The sequence below is a fragment of the Pituophis catenifer genome, unplaced genomic scaffold (assembly GCF_029215685.1).
Source record: "Pituophis catenifer annectens isolate HBS135680 unplaced genomic scaffold, rPitCat1.0.hap2 SCAF_7, whole genome shotgun sequence".
Taxonomy (NCBI): Eukaryota; Metazoa; Chordata; class Lepidosauria; order Squamata; family Colubridae; genus Pituophis; species Pituophis catenifer.
Window position 1 is genome coordinate 62446475 of NW_027256887.1, and position 18440 is coordinate 62464914.

The window sequence follows — 18440 nt, forward strand, 5'->3', positions numbered from 1 at the left end:
ACATCCATACAGTGGCTTGGATGGATGTATCCTTACAGGCAACTTTAGTGATTTTTAAAAACTAAATTTGTTTCCCGAGGGTTCTTCTTTTTCAAAATAAAAAATAAAAATAAAGGATCTTGTTAGTTGCCTTGAGTTGTTTTGAGAAGTAGTAGGATGCTAGGACATGTCTAAATCTGTCTCCAATTTCCCACAAAGATGGGTCATGCATAATTCCTACCAGGAGATCCAAAGGAGAGTTTTAAAAAAATCAAGATGGCGACCTCAAACGTATTATCACTTTTGTAGGTGTGTTATTCATAGTCATCATCTTGACTTTGGACACACTCACCATGGAAGTTACTATGCCGTAATCCTAAAGTATTCCCTATGAAGCAAACATCAGGAAATGTAATGGACTGTGAGAATAACCTTGGGAGGCAGGAGGAAGAGCTGTGACCTAGACAGTGATCCGATAAATGAAATCTGAGTCCAAAGGAGGGATGGGGGTTGAGAAAGTATCTCAAAAGGGAATGGACCTTGCATTGCAATGATTCAATGACTGCTGTGTAGGCCCAGTCAACTCTAAAAACTCAACAATACCTGAGATCTTGAAATGACCTTCCCCATTGGAGAACATGGTTGACAAGGATTTTTTTTCTCCCCACCCCCTCTCTAACTCCAGGACAACATGATTCACTTGCGTAGTGAGCTGCAAGTTTTCGTCAGTGAAAGCCAACAGGCTGCTGAGCTGGAGGAGAAACGCCGCTATCGCTTCATGGCTGAGAAGCACCAGTTATTGTCCAATACTCTTCTCCAGTTCTACACCAAAGTGAGGAGCAGGGGAGGCAAATGTAACAAGGGGAAGAGATGGAGACAAATGTGTGCATTGGCATAGATTGGTTTTTATGTAAGATACCTTTATTTTTATTTTAAAAGGTCCTGGATATGATAGTTTCTGGTGTGAAGAGAGTAGGAACAAGGATCTTAATATAAGCTGTTTACTTCTCTCTGTCAGCCTCAAGTTAAATACAATCATGGAATGTTTATACCATGAATGAAGATACGATGACATCTTAACAAGACAGAACCCCAAGCCCATATATTTAAATGATGCTGAGCTTCTAGTTCTCTTTGAAATGGATCAGGAAAGGGTGAAATGGCTTGAGATTTAAAAACTGAAGGAGAACCCAGTGGCCAAATAGTGCAGTTTTTTAATTAAAAAAAAAAAAAAGATTCCATCCCCTTTTTGTGATGGCAAGTGCTTGTGCCGCACCAGAATTGTTGAGTTTCAATATGTGTAACCTCAACATTTTTGAATCCTGGTAAATGAATTGAAAGGAAAAGAAGAAAAAAATGCTGATTGTGCAAAATAAAGATGCCTACAAACCACAAGGTTAACATTATTGATTGTCTGATATTATTTATTTTTACATTTGAGAGCATTTATATCTGCCCAAGACTGGAGCACTTCGAAAGGGGTCTGCAGGCGGATCAAAAAATCAAGAGGACCATAACCATGCAATTAACCCTTAACCCTCAACCTTTTAATCGCACCCTACTCCTTCCAGGAGAACCTCTGCATACTTTAAGGGAACCAGAGAGCATTTCAAATGTGTTCTTTTAGTAAAATATTTTGGAATATTTTATGTCTTCTACAGCTTTTTACAATAATATTCAGGATGAAATCTCTTTTTATTAGCCCTGCTAAAACTGTGCAACTGATGGCTCCTTTCTCTTACCTTTCTTCAGATGAACTAATGTTTTAATTAATTTGCTTTTGAAGGCTCGGACCCTCATCCTGAACAAGGCACCACTGTGGAAAGAGGAATTGGAGGCCTCTCACAATCCTGTGCAAAATGTGCTTAACTCCATACCCAGCCAGAGACACCCCTCTGGCCACCTCACTCCTACTCACCTTGAAAATGTAAGAGAAAGTGGAGTAATGCAGAAGCTCCAGGAAGGGAGGAAGCTTCAAATGAATGACTTTTAGGCTAGAATTAGCAAGGAGTGGAGACGAGTCTCCACCACTATATCAATATGGATTCCCGACATTCTATATCTCAACTTTTTGTGCATCAACTTTCATTCCAATTCTGCAGTTCAGAGGCACCTGGGCCTTTTTTTAATCCATGTGGCAGCATGACTGCAGTTCACAGACAGCACCTTCACCCAATTCATATTCAGTTCAATTTAGTACTAGAAGACAGAGCAACTATGGGGGAATCGGCCAACCAGTCCCCATTCTTTCTCTTTCAAATACGATGCTTGTCACTGTTCTCCCCACTTTCTGTGAAATGATAAATAACAAAAAGACAACCCAAAGCTTAAGGAAAGGCAAAAAGAGTTTCAAGCATTCATCTGTCTTGCAATCTCTGAATTTATCCTCACATTTCTGTGTTTATGCATTTTGTGAGTGCAGTTGGGCAGATTGCTTTGGGAAATTATATCTGCTTCATTTCCTAATGCAAAAGTTCATCAATGCCTGCAAAAGTTGCATGGCAACTTTCAATGCTACTTGAAGCCTTATTGCCAAGTTTGGCTGGGACTGAGAGAAACATGAATTATGAAGTGGAAGAGATGCTGAACCCAGTCAGAAATCAGGGGCCTTTGGATACTGAAAGTATGCACGCTCACATGTGGTGGAAGTGCCGAGTAATCATAGTCTTTGAAGATTAACTGAATTGCATAGCTCTTTTGCATTTGGAGACATGCATTGATCGGACTTAAAAAGTAGGTTATAGCCATCAAAATCTTCACGATATTACAGTACATGCAATTTTATTAGCATATTTTAAAAAGTTGTTGAAAGAAGACAAACCTAGTAGCCAAATGTTCACTAAATGCTTTGAATGTTTCAGATATAGAAAATAGAAAAAAAAGATGGTTTGGGAAAAGCATGATAAGTGAAGTTATGGTTGGTGTAGATATTCAGAATTTGTGTTCCTTTCCTCCTGAAAGTATAAGTTGCCTGAGAGTTGATTCAAGGGGAGCAGTATGTCTAAAGAACTAAGGTCCCCAGAGGGAGGGGGCTATGGATGCATCTCTTATCCAGCAAGGAGGGAGCCAGCTTTAAAACTTTATTTATACTCCCCTGAAGTATCTATATCTAGTTATAGGTTCTTTTCTTAGATTATTGCTTTTCTCAGCCTCAACCAAAAATGGTTAAAAATAACACTGTAGGAGTGCATGGTAACTCTGCAGCATCTGAAAAACTGAACTCTACTAACACTAAATTATTTTTGTAGGATATTAGATACAAAGCAAATGGGGTGGAGGTGGTGAGAAATTAGGGTTTTCCTGTTTTTTAGTATTTTTTTTGTTAACTATACAGATTGTTGCAGACAGTGAGACAGAAATATAAAGAAGCTAATTAGGCAAAAATTATATGCATATTGCTCTAATCACATACACATTTTAATGTTCATTTATAGTTTCTTTCATTGGGATATAGTAGGGAGAGAGATACATAATGCACACAAAGAAATGCTGTTGATGCTCCTGGGCTTCTTGGTTCTTGCCTAAATACATATAATTTATAAATGTAGCTTTTTAGACATGCAAGTGGATTATAGAATCTATTTGCACACATAACTGTGGTCATTATTAAATCATAAGTTTATACTGTATAAGCTCATTTTACTTAGATGATACTTAGACAAACCAAGTAACAACTGTTTTCGTAGCAATAAAGGGGTGAACAAAATCATTTTGTAGTTTGTCACTTGGTGATACTGTACTAGATTTAGCCATACCCTAGTAGAATTATGAATTTTCTGTACTGAAAGATATAATAATGTTCATATCCAGTTTTCTCATTGGTCCCCTTTCTAAACCTTGCTTGCTATATATGACTGTGCATTTTGAGTTTCTTTCTTGGTATTTGTCTAAATTGTAGAATTGTTAAAAAAAATTAGGGAATTTATTTTTCCAGCACTAATTGAGATGTATGTGCATAATTTAATTTAAATTACATATTAATTAAACTAGTTAACAATAACTTAATTTTAAATTATAATTAAATATCTTTAAAATAATTGAAGAACATAAAGGAAATAGTGGGCCTAAACCTCCTAGTCTGGACCAACAGAAGATATGGCAATTTTTGGTGTAAGAATATCTCAATCACTGCAATGGAACTTGCTTTCTTGAAACCTTTTCTGGAAGGATTCACTCTTGCTGTCCTTCTTTTGGTATAGCTCCAGAGGCTTCCAAGCGATTTTGGTCCAATTATGGCAGGACAGAGCTTCTCCCAAGAGCCTCTACAGATGGTGCCATCCTCTCAGCCAGAAACAAAAAGGAAAACAACACCAAGAACTCCTTCACTCGGTAAGATTTTACAGGGATAATGTAGGGATTACGAGATTGAGAATCTCTGCTAAAACACATTTGGTAGAGATGCTTGTTGTGAGTGAAATATGGACATTTGTGTTTATTTCAACCAGTCTGTCGGGATTTAAATTACCTTAAAGCATTATTGTGAGGATCAAATAAAGCAATTTGGGATTACATAAAAATGAATATAATGAAAGCAATTATGACAAATGAATTGTACTTATTAAACAAATTCATATACAGTAGCTGCCCATCTCACTAGATGACTCTGGGTGGCACACAATAATCAAATAAAGCAACAATATAAAATAAATCATAAAAATAATCATTATAAAATTATGGACAATTATTATTTTTTTAAAAAATAAATAAAATAAAAACCACAAAGAGAGAAAGTAAGTATAGCAACTACATATCATTCACAATAGGGAAGTCATCTTCCCTGATTCTCTGGGATCCCCAAGTCTGTTGGCATAACCAAGTCTTGAGAATGTCCTGGATATTAACAGAAATGGAACTCATTTAACTTCTGGGGCAGAAAGTAAGGAAGACAGATACCAAATAGTTTTGCCTCAGGTGCAATGGTGGGTTTCAAATTTTTTACTACCGGTTCTGTGGGTGTGGCTTAGTGAGCATGGCATGGCTTGGTGGGCATGGCAGGGGAAGGATACTGTAAAATCTCCATTCCCACCCCACTCCAGGGAAAGGATACTGTAAAATCTCCATTCCCTCTCCAATCCAGGGGAAGGTTACTGCAAAATCCCCATTTCCTCCCAATCAGCTGGGATTTGGGAGGCAGAGAATAGATGGGGGCGGGGCTAGTCAGAATTTTTACTACTGGTTCTCCAGAACTGGTCAGAACCTGCTGAAACCCACCTCTGCTCAGGTGGCACATCTTATGAACCAATCATTATGGAGTTTGGGTCTCTTTTGGAACAGCAGTGTAAGTTCATGAAGAGTTTTGGTCTCTCATATGTCACAGGCTCTGCTTCTGGTCTTTCTCGCTCCAACTCCTTTGGAGAACAAGCAGCACGGAGAGTAGAGGCTGGCAGTAAAGAGGGCAACAGCAGCCATCTGTTCAAAGTACAAGCAATTGTGCCTCATGTCACGGGTTCAAACCAGACTCTTTTGCCATTTGGCATTGGAGATATGGTTACTGTCCTCCTACCAGAAGCTCAAAATGGCTGGCTGTATGGCAAGTTGGAAGGCACATCAATGTAAGTCTCATCAGATTTATTTCTGTCAAATGGGGTTGGATGGCAGATGTGGGCCTGGTAAACTTGGATACAGCTCCCAGATCTTCTCATAATGCAATAATTGGTAATGGGACAGAAGGCTGAAATTATTAAATATAATACTATTTTATTTTATTTTATTTTATTTTATTTTATTTTATTTTATTTTATTTTATTTTATTTTATTTTATTTATTCCTTAATGAATAGAAGGATCAGGGGTGATATGATAGCAGTGTCCCAATATCTAAGGAGCTGCCACAAAGAAGAGGGGTTTAATCTAGTCTCCAAGGCACCTTTAGGCAGGTTAAGAAGCAATGGATGGAAACTAATCAAGGAGAGAACCAACCTAGAACTAAGGAGAAATTTCCTAACATTTAGAACAATTAATCAATGGAACGACTTGCCTCCAGAAGCTGGGGAAGCACCAAAAAGTTTTAAGAAGAGATTGGACAACCATTTGTCTGAAATTTTATAGGATTTCCTGCTTCAGCAGGGGGTTGGACTAGGAGATCTCTAAGTCCCTTCCAACTCTGTTATTCTGCTTTATTAAAACAATTAGCATTTTTGTATGTAAAACAATGGTGACTGAAATTAGATTTTCAAAAATTCTGGAACTTTATATCATTAAAAAATTTCAAAAGCTATGCTCAAAAGTTATCCCTCTTGCCCTCTGTCAAGAAAAGCCCAAAATCAAAATTTTGCTCTAAAAAATTCATATAGGTAAACAGGTATAGATTTGCTATTTCAGCAGTATATAAGACATAAAGACGAATATATATTTTATTCTTGTAATTAAATTTTAATTAAATCTAAATTTATGTCCAATTTTTTTTCCTGGTTCCACATCAAAAGTGACTCCTTGTGCCTTTGATTTCAGGAGTGGCTGGTTTCCTGAAGCTTTTGTAAAGTCTTTGGAGGAGTCAACCCCCAGGTGAAATACTCCAAACCTGAATTGTGTATGTGGTGAAGTTTAGGAGGCACACTAGATCAGAGGTCTTCAAACTTGGCAGTTTTAAGACTTGTGGACTTCAACTCCCAGAATTCTCCAGCCAGCATAGCTGGCTGGAGAATACTAGGAGTTGAAGTCCACAAGTCTTAAAGCTGCCAAGTTTGGGAACCCCTGCACTAGATTAAGATTATAGGGTTGCCAGGTCTGCTTCCAAAAAATAGTGGACAAGCGGGGGGGGGTGGTGTTAAGTACTAAAAAAATTTAAAAAATTACAATTACATTATATATTTTCTTACAAACATTTTAACATGTATTAAAATAATCACTTCAAAACTTTTTTTAAAATTCAAAACATCAAATATATTATAATAATATGTAAAATATTAAATTACATTTTAATTTCATCATAAAGCTTTTGAATAAAAAAAATGTCCACTATTTTGTGAAAAAAAATAGTGAACATAATGTGAAAAAAGCAGACTGTCCGCTCAGATAGTGGACACCTGGCAACATTAATTAAGAAAATTTGGCTAATGAGCTTGAATGTGTAGCCACCTTATCTCCTCATGTATTGCTGTATTACTTCAGTCTGAAGTTTCCATTGTACTGAATTGACACAAAATGGAATTTGTAACCAAGCCCATTTCAGATGCCAGCCTGTGCAAATTCAAACTGACATTCACTCCAGAATGAGACAAGACAGTAAGCTTCAAATCTTGGCTAAAGTGTAGTGTGGGAAAGAGGGTAAACTGGGAAGTGTTTGACCAGCATAGAGTATTATGGAACCATAGCCTAATACCACACTGGGAATGTTCAGGTTCAAATCTCTCCTCGGTCCTAAAACTATTTCCAATTGCAAATTACTGCATATAAACTTGTACAAAATTTTTGTGATGATACAGCAAGGGAATGAGGGAAATGCCAGGACGTTTGGAGGTTAAGACCATATAAAATGGTATATTTACTTATTTCCCTGTCAACTTTTTTCTCCTTTCTTGCTTAGAGGTTTCCCCCTGAGGAGCAGTCGTAGTGTGGACAATCTTCTAGGTCAGTCTACTGCTTCAGCGCCAGATAATTATTGGCAGAAATCCAGTAGGCCTCAATCTCCACTTTCTTCTCCATCTTCGGTGGGAGCAGGCACTCTTCCAAACAGCATATCTAACACTGCAACTCCCAGCACGGGCTCTAAGGTAAAGTTGTATATTAATGAGTAGTATTTGAAGATCTTTTCAGATTTAATGACAGATCAGTAAATTTGGATGGATGATGGTTTGCAGCAGACATCCTCAACATTGCCTTCCAAAGGGGTTAGGAATGCATCCTGGTTGGAAATTCTGGTAGTTTGGGCCCCAACAGCAGGTTGGAGAAGCTTATTCTATAAAGATCTTTCTTACATTGTTTAGTACAGTAGAAGAGTTGGCTTGTGTTCAGATCATACGATTTCCTATGTTTACTGAAAATGTGCTAGAACCAATCTAGCCGCAGCTGCATTGTAAATAAGGACAATTATATGGTCATCCACATTAATTAGATTAATTAATTAATTAGAGCACAAAAGTGTGGAAAGCAAACACAATCTGGGCAATATTTTTGAATTGGTCTAAGTAGGAGTAGGCGTTTTTTGGCAACCATTATATTGTAAAAATTGCAATATAGTGGTTGTAAAAGGGACGTGGTGGCTCAGTGGCTAAGATGCTGAGCTTGTCGATCGGAAGGTCGGCAGTTCAGCAGTTCAAATCCCTAGTGCCGTGTAACCGGGTGAGCTCCCGCTATTTGTCCCAGCTTCTGCCAACCTAGCAGTTCGAAAGCATGTAAAAAATGCAAGTAGAAATATAGGGACCACCTTTGGTGGGAAGGTAACAGCGTTCCGTGCGCCTTTGGCATTTAGTCATGCCGGCCACATGACCACGGAGACGTCTTCAGACAGTGCTGGCTCTTCAGCTTTGAAATGGAGATGAGCACCGCCCCCTAGAGTCGGGAATGACTAGCACATATGTGCGAGTTTATATTGTAAAATATTACTTTATATTGTAAAAATTAGCCTCCTATTGTTTACTTCTTCCTCCAGCAGCAAACAGCTCTGCAGGTAGCTTGATGTTGATTATGAGGCTGAGTAGGGCAGACTTTGTGACCAAGAACATTCCTCCCACCCCCGGGGATAAACAACTTATTATGGGAAATGTTTTTACTGGCCCTTCCTTGTGCTCTCCTATAGGAAGAAGCTGGTGGATAAGGTAGACCTAACATCTCCTGATCATCCCATATTTGTTTTCTTATTAGAGATGTTAGATGTTTCTTATTAGAGATTAGAGATGCACAAGTAGAATTAGGCCATGTATCAAAGGATGTAGTTGCACATTTAGTAGAATTTGGTGTACAAAAATAGTTACTCATCTACTGTATGTGGCATGCCAGTCTGCCCTGGAGTGAAAGTGGGGCAGTAACATAAGCATCCAGTTCAGGATAAGGTACTTCCAGAGTTTGAGGGCACAGCAAGTTATGCTTGATCATATCCCAAAGGTTGTAAAGCAGTGTTACATCATATCCTCAGTTGCATACCTGCAATTAAACTGAATATCAGGCTTGGGAGGGATACTGCTATGGGATATATGATAGCCAATTAGATTGTGAACCCCATCTATTGAGCCTAAGAGAGCAACTGCCTTAAAATAATACTTTAATATGAACTCTTTATTGGACCCACTGCATAAAATGCCCATTGCACTGAAGACAATAAACATGAGCATTTATTGAAAACACAATTAGTACCTGCAGGGAAAAGATCCCCACATACCCTTCCCACAAGATGTAGCAGGACTGCATGAGATAGGAAGGCAGAGTGCATTAGTTACTCCTTGCTGTGGCGAAAGTGAAAATTGCTCCCTTAAAGTTGCTCTCTTAAAGGGACAAATCTTGTATGTTAGTTGTGTTCCCAAAATCACACCTAGTTTGACCCCAAATGGTTAAGGAATTTCCCTTTTCATACCCAGTGAATTCTGTCATAGTCTCGCCATAACCTCCCACAACTTCTCCAATTCCTCTTGATGAATTAATTTACAGTCCCTACTATGAGGAAGTTTTCAATCTTTTCTGGAGCTGTCATTCTCCTTCCTTTTTTTGTGTAGAAACATAACAACCCATCCTTCTTTGCTTCTCTCCAGTCCCCCCTCACCCATATCAATTTTGGTCCTCTGCTCTTCTGCCCCATCAGAAGAGTCTCAGTCACTTCTCTTTCCCTTCTTAGGGTCCCTTCAGTTCTCTCCTCTTCTCCATGACATCCCAGCCTGATTTTTGGTGGCTCCGGGGCAGCAGCTCTTTCTGCTAACAGTAGGACCCTTGAGTGGTGAACATGGACTGGGATGATGGTGATTGGAATGGGCCAGCTGGGGAGATGCCTTCCTTGGTTTTCTTTCTGGGTTGGGCACTTTAGAGTACCTCTTCCAAAGGGGTTTAATTTATAAAAGAATGCTAGTATTATGGTGGTCCCCGCCTCCAGAAATGAAAAACAGTGTTGTTGTTTGCTGTGGATTGAGAATCAGGCTGTGTTCACATGAAGGGTTTAAAAAATGTGCTTCAATGTTCTTTAATTCTGACATGAGAAAAGCAGCATTTGAATTACCTATTTTACACTCCATTGTTTCTGGAAGCCACAGAGAGTAGAAAGTTTGTTGGTGGTCTCGAGTAATATTTCTCAACTTTGGCAGCTTGAAGATGTGGGGACTTCAACTTCCAGAATTCCCCAGCCAGCTTGCTGGCTGGAGAATTCTAGGAATTGGAGTCCGTACATCTTAAGGTTGCCAAAGTCGAGAAACACTGAGATATTGACAGGAAGCATCCTCAGTGCCTTTCCTTCAGGAAAACAGTTTATGACTGATCCCAATGATGGCTAGTTTGTAAATGGGCAACTCCACTCCACCTAGGATAGGGGTCTCCAACCTTGGCAACTTTAAGGCTGGAGGACTTCAACTTCCAGAATTCCCCAGCCATCAGGCTTAAAGTTGCCAAGGTTGGAGACCCCTGACCTAGGATGTGATCTTAAAATGCATCCTGGGCTCCTCAAAGCCTGGAGACTCACTTTTTCCTTTAAAAGAGGAGTTTGCATTGCCCACATTGAGTGCTTTTCTCAGGACTTGCAAGTGCTTCTGTAGGTAATTTTTCTTGGGATCATAAGGAAGGCCATGCCTCACCCGTCATGTGTTATCCTTCACACCTGCTGTTTAGAATTCAACACTGATCCGTGGCTCTGAAGTGATGCATTTAGACTCACATGCAATTTGACCCCATAAATACGTTTATCTGCTCAGTAAAAGAATTCTGTGATTTCTTCGGATACTTCACCTAACATGTATGATGGGGAGGAACACAACTGGGTTTTCTGTTTCCATCTTAATGTATGTGAACACTCCATAGAGAAGTGCTTATTTCTGAAAAATGAAAAAAAAGTCATCTTTCCTGCTCATCACATCAAACATCAAAGCAAATACATTTTAAAACTCTGCAAGTTCTGAAAAGAGGATTTATATTTCTTTATCCAGCCAGGATATATCTATTAAAAGACATGCCAACAGCAAAGCTGGAAAACACGGCAGCTGTAAGAACTTGGAGAGCAGTCACCCAAGAAGGAGCAATCTGATTAAAACCACTCATTCTCCTGGAATGGTCCATAATATACTAAAGCACAAAAAGTATTACACTACACACATTATGTATATCGTATAAAGTTGAAATAAGCTCAAAATCTTCAGTGCACACATTGGAATAGCCATTACCAAAGTATCCAGTGCTGTTCATGTGAACATATCCTCGGGTGTAGTGAGTATTTTTTGAAGTGTGCATATGCATTTCAACAAAGTGAAACAAGAAGGAAGTTGCTCACATAACCAAATCTCTCCACACGAAAAGCCAATATTTCTGGCTCACCTGTATTGTATGTGAAACCATCCTTAATTTAATCTGTCATTTTAAAAATACTGAGCCCATGCGAAGTTTGCACACAGTCCAGAAATCCCTGCTTTACTGTGTCCCATCCTCCTGTCCACACGTCTTTCAAGGAGAAAGGTGTTGTGACCTAGGCTTCCTGAGTCATTAAAACACACGAGTAGTCCCAAAAACCCCTTTTATTGCAACAGCTGTGAATTACGTTCATTCACAGCTGAGTCCCAATTAGTTGCAAAAAGTCCTTCAGGAGAAGTCCTTTGGGATAATCACCAACCTTTATCTCCCTTGACACTCTGCCAAAGACCTACTTGGCAAAGCCCCACGGAGTCCAGAATCAAACAGAGATGGTGACTGGGAACAGAATTAACAATGCCTTCCTGCAAAGCGCCCACGTGCCTTTGCTCCTCTTTTAAGCCTTATGGGAGGGGCCAATCATCTCCAGGCCTTATTCCCAAGTCGTCCCTTTTGTTTTAACTGTTCTTGCCTTCCGGCAGCTCTGCGCATGTGCGCACTAGGAACAGGCTCCTCCTGTTCCTCTGCCTCTCTGTTGTCCAACTCTGGAGGCTCTAGAGTCCACGCATCACTCCCAGATGGCCCTGGCCCCATCTCTGCCTTCGATGCAGAGCCCTTGTCCGGGCCTTCCCCAGACTCCAGGACTGGCCCATGTTCCTCCACAGCCTCCTCACTGTCCGACTCCGCAGCCAGCTCCGCAGGCTGCTGGCAGACCACAACAAAAGGGTCCATTATGACCTTGTATCACCCTTGTAAGAATAGTTGGGTTTTTTGTTGTGTACATCATTTTTGCACATGATGTACACAAGAACATGGTTCGGGCAAGGGTATGTGTGGCCAAGTAATTCATTTTATTTCCTTCTTCTATCATGTGGGGGACATGTTATTCCTTTAGAATCTCCAGCTGCTTGGGGCAGGATTGTGATTCACTGCTTCTTGTTCTTAGGATAGCAGGACCTGTAGAAAACTGAGAATAATCTTCAAAACTGTTTTTCACTGATTGAGGAATGCAAGTCACGATGGTGTAGAAGCAGCCTTAGAAAGTTTAAAGACCAGTTTCTTCCTTCCTTTAAAAAATGCTCTACATCTTTCCAAAGATGAGAAAGGTCACCTTTCTACTTGAGAAAGGTCATATCATGGTCCTACAGCTGGGGCTTAGGTGGGCTAGGGATGTACCTCTGAACTACCCGTACATGCATACTGTGAAAGGAAGCAGAGGTGGGGTGTTCATTTGCCAGACAGCTGGGAATGAAGATGGCCTGAGCAAAGTGTGTGATTAAATCACACCAGGGACAGAGTCATATTGTGGATCCCTTGAACCAAAAATAGACTGGCCTCCTAGAAAAGCAGTTCTGGAGTCATATGCATGGTATGTGTGTATGCATTTGCTGTGTTCATGCTTTTTTTCTCTTCTGAATATTTATAAGGGGATTTCCTCCAAGCTTTAACATTTATAAATAACATCTGATTTATTGCAGAAGCCAGCAAGATGGGATCACCCTCCAGAGCTTTTCCCCAGGTACATTCTCTCTAAATTTGAGCTGGAATCAATGCTATCCATTTTTTCTTGAGTCATTTATTAAGACTCAAGAAATAACAAAAAAACCATCTTTCTAGATACATTTTTTAATCTCTGTTTGATGATGGCTAAAACTTCTGCCTTCATACTATTGCAAATGCAATCACTTTGAAGTAAACCAGGATTTAGATCATTCTAAATCATTGTTTATTTAGATAATTAAAGTCAGTTTAATATATTGGCTTGTTTCAAAAACAGGAAACAAAATGGAGAGGTTGAGTATATGGGCAAAGGCAAAAGATAAAATTAAAAATTAAAATTCCTACATGTCTTTCTCCCTTCATCTAGCAACAAAATTTTATTAAGAATAAATAAAATTGTGTCTTTTAAGTAAGGGTCGCCTGCTCTGGTGTGCTAAAATCTGGATGGCTATTAGAAGGAAGCCTACATTTTTCTGTGATTCTCTGCTGCCACCTTGTGGCTGTCTAGCTCATTGGTAGCTGCAAGCATCTATATTCTCCTGATTGAAATAGCTGCTTTAACCTACCTAATGAGTGAGCTGGCTCTGTCCCAGCCTTATAACACTATCAACATGTCACTATTAACTTTCCATAAGATCCAATTCCTTCATGGAACCCCTCTCCCTGTATCATCCTGTTCCACTGAAGATCATCTCCAAATTCCTTCTAAAATGCAAGTGCCCTGCAACTGTAGGAAGTTAGCACCCACCTCTTTCCTAGAAGAATGAAATATTTTAGGAAATATTAAAAAGGCAGAATATTATATTTCCCTGGATGAGAAATGGAGAAACATGTTTTAAAGACAAAGCAGCTTCCTGCCTCCTCCCCACCCCACACCTTTGTTAATGGGCCAGAGGCAGAAACTCAATCCTTTGTCAAAGGACCATAATCTGCAAAACAATGGGACCCATCTAGGACAGAAACTCACCACATGGCACCTGGGAAGATTACATCAGCCAGCAAGCCTAGCTAAGACCCCCAATCTCCTGGGAGTCTGACAACCAATCAGGATACTCTTTCGGGGCCCCAGGAAATTCAAAGCCAGAGAGAGCATAAAAACCCGAGGATTCGCTGTATCTGCCCTTTCTTTTCTGTTCAGGAACTCAAACCATGTGATCCTGTCCACCATTAAACCATCTTTCCAAGCAGTCTCCATGTTTCCAGTATCTTTTTCCCCACTTGGAGCAGAACCCAGAAGGATATTTCTTCCTACACAACAAAACAATTAGCCTCATATTTCATTTAGGAATCACCCTCCTTAAACATAAGTGTCCTAGCCACACTTTCAATTTTTTTGGATTGGATTAAGGCTTTTTTTTTAAAAGTGAGTTTCTTTAAATCAGGTTAAATGCCTTAGCCTGCTGTATATTTTTATCTTCTGTCCTATTAAGACTGCAGTTTTGCTTGTGATATTAATACCTCTTGGCATAATTATTATATTTGTTCACTCTCTTGGAAGCTGCTGGATGAAGGGTACTGTACCATGGCTATAGGATTGCATTGTAAAATATTTATATCTCATGTTTTGCACTCCCTTGAAAGAATACGCAAGATCAAATGTACCGTTGTTTTGTATATGTGTGCTATAATTTTATGTTGTGGGATTTTTCTTTTTAAATAACCAGAATCACTTTCATCTGTTTTCTAAACAATTGTCATTTATTGTATGGCTTGAGACTTGCTCGGTTGCTGTTAGATCATTCTCTAATCTAAGAACTTTGGGCTGTTAAAAAGAGAGATGGTTGACCTGATAGCAATGTTCCAATATTTGAGAGGCTGCCACAAAGAAGAGGGGGTAGCAGATGGAAGCTTAACAAAGAGAGATACAATCTAGAAATAAGGATAAATTTCCTATTAGTGAGAACAATTAATCAGTGGAATGGCTTACCTTCAGAAGTTATGGGGGCTCCATCACTGGAGGTTTTCAAGACAACATTTGTCTGAAATAGCATAAGGTCCTGCTTGAGCAGGGGGTTGGACTAAAAGACCTCCCAGGTCCCTTTTAACTCTGTTATTTTATTCTAAATATGCATCAGGAAAACATTGAACAGTTATTAGCATTTCACAGCCAGCTGGCTATAAATGCCAAAGGGATCTCCAGGAGGACTGGGTCATTGATATATTTCTTACACTTTAGTGCAGCATTTTTCAAACTTGACAACTTGAAGATGTGACATTATCTTCTGTTCCAGTGATTGAACTCATTTCATTTCGTTTTCATCCATTTAGAGGTACCAACCCATTTGCCACTGTCAAGCTGCGTCCAACCGTGACCAATGATCGATCAGCACCAATCATCTGATGAGGATAATTTCATCATAACACTTATGCAACCATGTTATTGTACGTTTTTATTGTTATTTTTTCCCTCTAAAAGATTTCAGTGAGTTTTTTCAGTTGAATTGTACAGCTTATATCTTATATTAAAAGTGAAAAAATTCTGAAGTGATTTCTCTTGGTGTGATTTTTTTTTTACCTCAGAAATGTGGCATTTTAACAAGGGTGTACAGGCTTTTTACATCTACTGTATATGACATATAGGATACCTTAGACCAGTGTTTCTCAACCTTGGTAGCTTGAAGATGGGTGGACTTCAACTCCCAGAATCCCCCAGCCAGCACTGCTGGCTGGGGGATTCTGGGAGTTGAAGTCCACCCATCTTCAAGCTTCCAAGGTTGAAAAACACTGCCTTAGACCAAAAGCTGATATTACCTCTGGCTTCTGTTGAGTTTGTACTTGGTGGAAACTCTTGTTTGTTTCTGTGTGAAGGAGTTATCTGAATGATTAGGCAGGAAGCAGCTGCCTAAGAAACCCTCCCATACTGCCACCTCTTACAATACAATACAAGACAACACAGTATCAACAGCAGAGACCTTCAAATTTCTAGGTTCTATCATATCTCAAGACCTAAAATGGACACCTAACATCAAAAACGTCATCAAAAAAAGCACAGCAAAGAATGTTCTTTCTGCGCCAACTCAGGAAGCTCAAACTGCCCAAAGAGCTGCTGATACAGTTCTACAGAGGAATTATTGAGTCTGTCATCTGCACCTCTATAACTGTCTGGTTTGGATCTGCAACCCAACAAGACAGACACAGAGGATAATTAGAACTGCAGAAAAAACAATTGCTACCAACCTGCCTTCCATTGAGGACCTGTATACTGCACGAGTCAAAAAGAGGGCTGTGAAAATATTTACAGACCCCTCACATCCTGGACATAAATTGTTTCAACTCCTACCCTCAAAACGACGCTATAGAGCACTGCACACCAGAACAACTAGACACAAGAACAGTTTTTCCCCAAATGCCATCACCCTTCTAAACAAATAATTCCTTCAACACTGTCAAACTATTCACTAAGGCTGCATTACTATTACTATTGGTCTTCTCATTATTCCTGTTGCCCATCTCCTCCCGTTTGTGACTGCATGACTGTAACTTGTTGCTTATATCCTTGTGATTTATATTGATACTGATAGTTTCCTAGTATGATTTGATTGCTTATTGTACCGTATGACTGTCACTGGGTATTGTGCCTTGTGATTCTTGAGGAGTGTATCTTGTCTTTTTATGTACACTGAGAGCATATGCACCAAAGACAAATTCCTTGTGTGTCCAATCACACTTGGCCAATAAAGAATTCTATTCTATTCTATTCTATTCTATTCTATTCTATTCTATTCTATTCTATTCTATTCTATTCTATTCTATTCTACTCTACTCTACTCTACTCTACTCTACTCTACTCTACTCTACTCTACTCTATTCTATTCTATTCTATTCTATTCTATTCTATTCTATTCTATTCTTACCTACTGATGAAGCCCCTTGTGGAAGAAGAATGGGTATAGGTAAAATTGAGGACTTAAGAGAAGCCAAGTACAGTACTGTGGCTATAGGTAAAATTATCCATTCAAATTATTTTTTCTAAAAAAAACGTTCATATTTACTCTGGTGACAAATCAGCTACCCAACAATCTATATGGGGATAGTATTGCAATATAGATTCCTGGGTAACCAGGAAACTAGGGTGTATGCAACATTTCCCTCTTTCATGCAATCCATACAGTTTGAAGTCTTATTAAATGTGTATCCATGCTTTAGTATCTTTCCATCTACATGTTATAATCAAATACTTGACTTGATAATAACTAGGAATAATTTTGGAATATTATTAGGCATTTTTTTCCAGTTTGTATTGGTAAATATCAACCAAAAAGGGTTTTTTTTCACTAAAAATAAATGGATATAGTTTTTAAAAATCATATTGGACACTGGTTGCTGAATAGCTATTTCATACATTTGATAGGTGAACTATACAGCAGGAGACATTGTCTAGATCAGGGGTGTCAAATTCGCGGCCCGGATGTGTCACACGCTGGCCACGCCCACCTCTGTTTAACGAAGGGGGGAAAGTTGCGATACATCACATGACAACAACATGTCATCACAAGTGACACCCCTGGTCTAAATCAATGCACCCTAACCCTTCTTTTCGCTACGTCTATTATTTTGGGTTGTATTTTACTTTCAAGACAAAATAGACCATGTTGATACAATTGCTTCAGTCATTTCCAATCTGGCACTCTCCCAAATTTGATACTCCAACTTTTACTTGCAAATCTATTTAAGGATTAGTACAAGGGGAAATAACCGAAGGCATTTTACACACCACAGTTTACATTCCCAACCCATTAGATTCAATTTTACAAAGCAACCCGGTTGCCTCAAAGCAAGTTCCTCCAGCTGAACAAGGAATGGGTAGCCAATACTCATACACACACCCCATTGCTCCCACCTCCTGTCCTTGCTGGCTTTCTTGCTGCGCAGGGCAAATGGCCGGGGCTTACCCTAAACTCTAATAAAAAGATAACCAGCTCCAGGGAGTGGGAAGAGAGCTGAGGAACTGGGAAACATGGGTTGGTGAGAGTTTTAGTCAACAAGAAACTAGGCCACTCTCAAGTTTCAAGGAACTCTGGCATCTCCAATGCAAAATAGATGTTTTGTTATAATTTTACTTAGGGAAGCTGAAGGAAACTGGCTTGGCTACTCAGCCTGGTGCTAATGTGGGAATCCAATCGGCTGATGCACTTTTGAGATCACCTAAATCCCCATGTGGATGAATCCTGCCAAGATTCTGGGGTGGTGAATCTTTCTAGAAAGTAACAGTAACAGAGTTGGAAGGGACCTTGGAGGTCATCTAGTCCAACCCCCTGCTCATGCAGGAGACCTATACTAGTGGTGTGGTCTTCCTGTCTATGTGTTGCTGTGGGGAAGCTGGGCCCTTGTGAAGACTGGAAACAATTTGATTTATGTTCTACAGATACCTAGAGAACCAAAATTGTGTAGAAGCATGGTATAAAAAAACCATTTGACAAACCAACAGACACACCTTACTAGTGATTTTCATTTCACTATAATTTCATCCTGTATTGTCAATTCATATTT

General features: G+C 39.4%; 1 protein-coding gene across 1 annotated transcript in view; it reads left to right on the forward strand.

Annotated features, from left to right (window-relative positions):
* BAIAP2L2 (BAR/IMD domain containing adaptor protein 2 like 2) overlaps positions 1–15391 on the forward strand; it is a 29968-nt gene extending 14577 nt beyond the window's left edge. The window contains exons 7-14 of the mRNA XM_070947362.1: positions 665–811; positions 1766–1906; positions 4179–4308; positions 5297–5531; positions 6429–6482; positions 7504–7690; positions 12929–12969; positions 15219–15391. Coding sequence (XP_070803463.1) covers positions 665–811; positions 1766–1906; positions 4179–4308; positions 5297–5531; positions 6429–6482; positions 7504–7690; positions 12929–12969; positions 15219–15291 — 1008 coding nt within the window. The 3' untranslated portion in view covers positions 15292–15391. The remainder of the gene's footprint in view (positions 1–664; positions 812–1765; positions 1907–4178; positions 4309–5296; positions 5532–6428; positions 6483–7503; positions 7691–12928; positions 12970–15218) is intronic.
* Positions 15392–18440: the final 3049 nt, after the last annotated feature.